Source organism: Epinephelus lanceolatus, chromosome 1 (assembly GCF_041903045.1).
Source record: "Epinephelus lanceolatus isolate andai-2023 chromosome 1, ASM4190304v1, whole genome shotgun sequence".
Lineage (NCBI taxonomy): Eukaryota > Metazoa > Chordata > Actinopteri > Perciformes > Serranidae > Epinephelus > Epinephelus lanceolatus.
In genome coordinates, this window is record NC_135734.1 from 44,453,598 (window position 1) to 44,460,490 (window position 6,893).

At 41.4% G+C, this 6,893-nt stretch overlaps 1 protein-coding gene across 1 annotated transcript; it reads right to left on the reverse strand.

Moving 5' to 3' along the window:
• Positions 1–2,537: 2,537 nt before the first annotated feature.
• LOC144464387 (uncharacterized) lies at positions 2,538–6,321 on the reverse strand. The gene is made up of 2 exons (XM_078171181.1): positions 6,028–6,321; positions 2,538–5,930 (listed from the first exon to the last, which is right to left on the reverse strand). Exons 1-2 carry the CDS (start codon positions 6,197–6,199, stop codon positions 4,777–4,779), a joined length of 1,326 nt encoding a protein of 441 aa, XP_078027307.1. The 5' UTR covers positions 6,200–6,321; the 3' UTR covers positions 2,538–4,776.
• Between the last annotated feature and the right edge of the window lie 572 nt (positions 6,322–6,893).

Sequence of the window (6,893 nt, forward strand, 5' to 3'; positions counted from 1 at the left end):
GTCAGTTAAAATCCTAGTTTTATCATTAAAATGATGTTCTATGGACACATCTACAATCCTCTCAGCCTGTGTTTGCTTTGAATTCCTTTTAAGCTCTTGTCATATATTCAAATCAACAGTAGGAGTCACAAATAACCATGGAGGGATGTGTGGATATGGGACTGTTGGGCTATATGCTATGTTGCACAGACCAAGGCTCTCTGCTTTAGCATTTCCTACCCATCCAAAACTGAAACACCTACTTTCATTGTGTTCCCAACGATCCTCTAAGATTGCTTTAGCAGGGTGTGAGCTACAGTGTCCCTGAAGATCGATCCAATATGTTAACATTATTGCAGATCTTCTTATTCTTCTTAATGGTTGTTCTCCTATCTCCACTTGCATGGCGGCCACTGGGGAGGTTCTAAAGGCTCCACTGCAGACCCTTAATGCCTGTGCCTGCTCCACCTCCATTCTATTCAGGTGGTTGTCTGCTCCTGACATATATGCTATACATCCATAGTCCAATACTGATCTCATTAATGCTTTACATACTTTTAATAGTGCTGTTCTGGTAGCTCCCCAGTCCCTTCCTGACAGACATCTTAAGAGGTTATTAATCTTCTTACATTTCTCTGTGACTTTGTTAATATGCTGTTTCCAGGTCAGCTTTTCATCAGATATCACCCCTAGGAATTGAACTACCTTGACCTGCTCAAGTGTTTGACCATATCATTTTACACTCACGTCTTTATATCATCTGGAAAAGCATATCACTTGTGTCTTCGCAGCAGACACCGTAAAGCCCCAGTCGTTCGCCCACTGTTCCACTGCCATAATTGCTGCCTGCATTTTTTTCTGGATAATTGTTAAATTTCGGCGTCTTATCCATAAGGCCCCGTCATCTGCATATAAGGACTTCCCTACATTTCTTTCAACTTTTTCAATGATGTCATTAATCATTATATTGAATAGTAGTGGACTGCAAACACTGCCTTGCGGGGTTCCATTTTCAACTTTATATAACTTTGAGTACTCTGTACCCACCCTGACCTCTATTATCCTGTCTAATAAGAAGTCCATCACCCAGTTATAGAGCCTACCACCCACACCTTATTTACTTCACTTGATCAGCAGTCCCTCCTTCCACAACATGTCGTATGCTTTTTCAACATCAAAAAAGTAGGCTATCACCATCTCCCCATTTGTTTGAGCTTTTTTGATTTCTGACTCCAGGCATAATATTGAATCCATGGTGCTCCTCCCTTTACCAAACCCACTTTGATATGCTGAATATAAATTTTGACTTTTAACAAAGAAAGTTAGTCTGCCTGTCACCATACGCGCCATAGTTTTCCCTAACTGTGATGTGAGTGCTATTGGTCTGTAACTTGATGGGTCTGATGGATCATTCCCAGGCTTTACTATTGGCACTACGGTCACTTGTTTCCATGCTACTGGTATTTTGCCAGTTTGCCAGACCCTGTTGAATAGTCTTAAGACTACTTTAAGTGCACTATCTTCCATGTGGGCTAGCATACTATAACAGATACTATCCTTTCCTGGAGATGATTGCTGTGCCTTTAAGAGTGCCCTCCTTAACTCAAATAAATTAAAGGGTACATCTAAATCATCTATTGGGGTGATTCTCTGTACATTCACATCTGGACTCATGGCAAGAGTGTTGTCCCTGCACTGTCTGGGTCTGACTGATAAATTATCTGAATTGTGTACTTTCACTAATGTTTCTGCCAAAAGTTCACTTTTATCCCTATTACTGACCACTGTTTTATTGCCACTGATTAATACTGGAATTGTATAATGTCTCTTGATTCCACTCATTCGTCTAATCATCCCCCATACATCAGATGATGACGTCTCTCTTACAATTTTATTACAATATTACCTCCAGTATTCATGTTCAGTTGCTCTTATGGTCCTCCGGACAACCGCCTGTAACCTTTTAGAGTTATTTAGAGTTTCCAGTGAATGATGCTTTTTTAACTGCCCGAAAGCCCTGTTTCTTCTTTTAACAGCCTCCCTACAGTTTGCATCCCACCATGGCACAGTCTTTTTACCTCTGCTCCCAGCACCCCTTGGTATACTTTCCTCTGCTGCTTGTACTATGACTGCTACCAGCTTGTTATTGAATTCATCCCCATCTGAGAAATCTTCTTTGTTTAACAGCTCACATTTATCCTTACATAGCTTTTGATGCACCTCACAATTTGCTTTATCTAATTTCCATCTTGGTAGTCTTAGATCCTCATCTTGGTGAACTTCTACTCCAGTCTTAATTATTACAGGGTAATGATCACTACCTATTGTTGATTTACTTAACACCTTCCATGTGGTAACACCAGCGACTTCTTCTGATATAAATGTTAAATCAATTGCACTTTCTGTGTTTTGCACACTATTATACCTGGTACCTCTCCCATCATTCATACATGCTAAGCTTTTATCCACAATAAATTCCTCTATGACTTGCTCGTTAATCTAAGACATTTTAAAGGACCTGTAGACACCCTGACAAAAGATCACAGCAACAGGACAAATTTTCTGGGATCAGTTTATTACTGTGCTCACTGCAAAATCAGTCATACTTTTAATTACAGATTCCGCTCACATTTTCATGGACAATATTTCCAAACTTTTTCATGACTTTTCAAGGACTCTTCATGAAGAATTTTCTTTTTCTTTCCCCACTTGCCCATCGTTTTTCAAACATCAGATTCAAACTCTATGTAAACATAATTGGCACACAGGAAGGGAGAGACAAACTGAGGGAGAACATGACAAAACACACCTGGGGCCTGTATCACAAAGCGAGATCAACCTTTCCTGGGTTACCCAGACCTATCCTGGGTTGACTAACCCTAACAATGGCAATCAAGATAATCGGTATCACGATGCTGGATATCAATTCGGTAACTCAACCCAGTGTTGCTTTATCAAGAACCGTGATCGCGCACGCAGCGGACCAATCACAATCATGAGAGAAGCGCAGCGTCACTGAGCATCCTCACTGAGCGCCGTGTGTGAGGAAAAAAAAAGTATTTCTCGTGAGGATCAGAGATTAATTCTACTAAAATATGAGGAGGAGGAAAGCAACATTACAGAAAAGGCCAACACCGTGGCAGCTGCAGGAGGAGGAAACATTCGTGGCAACGCATAACGGGATGAATAATGTTTAGTTTTAGTTTAGATTAGTTTATTTGCACATAATGTTGAAAACAGACAGTATAAAATTTACAAGATTGAAAAAAGAAACGTGCCGGAGAAGTTAGAAGCCACTAAAAGCTTACCAAAGAAATTCCCCTGTCAAAACATCAATGAAATCACATAATAGAGAAGGGAAAAAAAACGGGTCAGGAAAGAAGAAATAGAGGAGGAGAGAGGGAAAAATCAAGACAAATCAAGGTAGCAAATAAAATTATGTGTATGTTAAATTACTCATCACTGGTTCAAGTAGCTACAGTACCTGTACCTGTACATCTGACACTGATCACACCCTTGAATCCCATGAAATCAATGCTGCGCAGATGAACTGCGTGTATTACAGTTATCGTCTAACATCACTGCATCTGATAAATTGGTCTTCTTTGTCATCACGTTATATATGCTACAATAAAGCTTAAAGCTGACGCCACAATTAAATCATATCAACACCAAATTGATAGTCTGAATAAAATCATCCTGATATTGAGCTGTGTTAGAAATTAACAGCTGTGCAGAAATATACCTAGTCTCCCTCTTTAAAAAACAAAAAGGAAAATCCCTCAAACACCATGAAGTGTAGACATGATAGGCTACTTTCCACATTTCCAGCAGCAAAGCTGTCAATTAGGCCCATTATCTTTAACAGGGATCATTTCCTCCAACAAAAAAAAAAATGATGGCACTAATTAATGGTGCTATTAAGTGTCTGCAAATGATCAGTTTCTTTCTTATGAAGGGGTGGGATGAAATTTTGACTTCTTTCCACTCCTTTTTGAACAACCTTTTTATTGTCTGTTGTTGTTGCTTTCTTTTCTTTTTTAATGTTCAAAATAAACTTTCAAATCAAGATCAATCAAATTAATTAAACTTCCCGTCATGACTGGGCTGCATTTCTGTCAGCGGAGTCATTTTTTTCCAAACAGCTGATTGGCCAGTGGGTGGTGCTTTTTATAGGATCAGATTCAACCCTGAACTTACCCTGCTCCGGAGCAGGATAGCCGTTCAGAGTATGTTACCATGATGATCTACCCCGATAAGAACTGAACCGGCTTCGTGAAACCGAAAACCCGGGGTTAACCCTGAAGTTACCTCGCTAAGACATTAATCCTGCTTCGTGATACAGGCCCCTGATGGTAAACAAACATTGTCACACATTGACACACATTAAAGCTACATTAAGGCACCAGCTGCAGAAAATGAATTTGCCGCTTCTCCGCCATGTTGCTTTCTCTTTCTACCTGCGCTCTACCTCTTGCTATGACACTCTCCGCCCTTCCTCCCCCTCCCTTCTTGTTGTGAGGAAGCATTTCCTGTGCGCCAGCACGGGAATGTCGCCTGTCCACACGCATATTAAAAATGATATATATTGAAAAATACCGCGAGATGCTAGAGGAGCTGATCAGCTTAATCAGCATTGTGTCATCTCCTCTAGTAGTGGGTTGGGTGAAACAGACATTTACGAACCTGTGGAAGTTACGCACTATAGCTTTAAAGCAGTCTCCTCCTTTTGTTCTTTTTCTCACTAGTTTAACTTTTCCAGACCTGCAATTTCAATTAAAATTCAGGATTTGGACTTCACTCCCCACTTTTCTTAGCATGCTTTATGGAACAGGCCTCTGAAAGCTCTGCCACATGTTTTGCATGTAAACAGTCTCTCTCCTGTATATGTGTGACTTCAACTGGAACCTCTGTGCTCAAGTCACGCACCTTTACACCTGTGTGCGTTCTCATGTGGACTGTCAAGTTACTGCTAGATCTGAAGTGTTTCCCACATGTTTTGCAAATATATGGCTTCTCACCTGTGTGAGTCCTCATGTGGACTAACAAGTCACCATTACGTCCGAAAGCTCTCCCACATACCTTACAAGTATACGGCTTCTCACCTGTGTGAGTCCTCATGTGGGCTAACAAGACATCATTATGTCCGAAAGCTCTCCCACATACCTTACAAGTATACGGCTTCTCACCTGTGTGAGTCCTCATGTGGACTAACAAGTTACCATTATGTCCAAAAGCTCTCCCACACACATGACAAGTATGTGGCTTCTCACCTGTGTGGACTCTACAATGCCGTTTCAATTCTGACTTCACACTGAATCTTTTCCCACATGTTTTGCAAGAAAACGGCTTCTCACCTGTGTGGCTGTTCAGGTGTCTCTGCAATTTTGACTTATATTCAAAAACTTTCCCACATATGTCACATTTTAAAGGCTTTTTACCTGTATTTAAGTTTATCACAGCAGAGGTGTGTGGACTGTTACTGTTCATTTCACTTTCATGATGTCTTTTCTCTGCTTGAAGCTCTGTGTTTCTAGTTGATCCTGAGTCTCCATGCTGGTATTCTTCCTCATCTTGGCGCTCAGCTACATGAGAGTTGTGACAGAGCAGCTGGTGCTCACTGGTTGCTTCTGATATCACAGAGCTTATAACTGGAATTTTAAATACCGACTCTTTCTCTGCTGCACTTTGAGTGTCATCATGAATGAAGTCCAGAGTCTGATCTTCACTCTGCTCACTTTCCTCATCAGCAGGAGTCAACATAAAGCCATCAGTCTCCTGCTTCACTACAAGCTGCTCTCCCTCCTGACTGCTGCACACTTCCTCCTCTTCCTCTTTAATGTGTGGAGGCTCTGGCTCCTCTTGGTCCACACTGGACTTCCTCTCCTCAATACAGAGCTGCTGCTCAGGGACAACCTCCTCCTCCTTACACACATGTTGCTGTGGGAGCTCTGGAGGGACACACAACAACACCAACAGCATACTAATGTCATGCTACAGCAAATATACACACATGCCAGTAAATTACTTCAATTAGCTTTCAACCACCTGTCCTGTGTAACTTTATTTCAGGCTTCAAAACGATATCCAACAGTCTGCGCTGACGATCGATCTCTTCCTCGTACTCGACGATGCTTCTTTGAAAAACTCCCAATATTTCTTCAGCAGCAGCAGTTAGTCGCTCGTTGACAAACTCTCTCAAAGACTCAACTGAACACATTGTTGTCTAATGTAGGCTACAGTAAATGTGGCTCGAGGTTTAACTCATAGATTAACCTCCCAAAGTTAACTCAGTCATTTGAGAAACGCGACTGCCGCCTTTGTTTGGTTTGCTTCTTCTTCTTCTTCTTCTTCTTCTTCTTCCGCATTGATTGCGGTTGGCAACCAGCTTATCAGCTTATGCATTAGCGCCACCTACCGGACTGGAGTGTGGAACAGGAGCGTGGCGGTCAAAACAAAACAAAACAAAACAAAACAAAACAAACAACAACAACAAAAGGTAAAGAGAAATACAAAGTTCTTCATCCTCTCCATTAATCTAGTGTCTCTTAGGTATTTCATTAGATGCTTAGATGTTTTGCCCTCTGTTTCTGCCCCAATGAGGTTTCCTATGCTGATTTAAGCTTAGCTTCTTCCAGTGTTGCTGCCAGTTTCTTCCTCTCCTCCAAATAACACCTGCACTCAAGCAACACATGTTGCACAGGTTCTGGACAACTACATTTTGCGCAGAGACCAGTTGAATGTCTCCCTGTCCTCCACAGTGACTGGTTAAGCCCAGAAACCCAGATCTAGCCTGCAGGACTTAACAGATTCAATGCTAGTGAGTGCTGCCCAGCTATCTGATGCGATGACTGCTTTTCTAATGTTGTTTTCCTCTATCCACTGCATCACTGTAATAATAGCTAGGAGCTCAA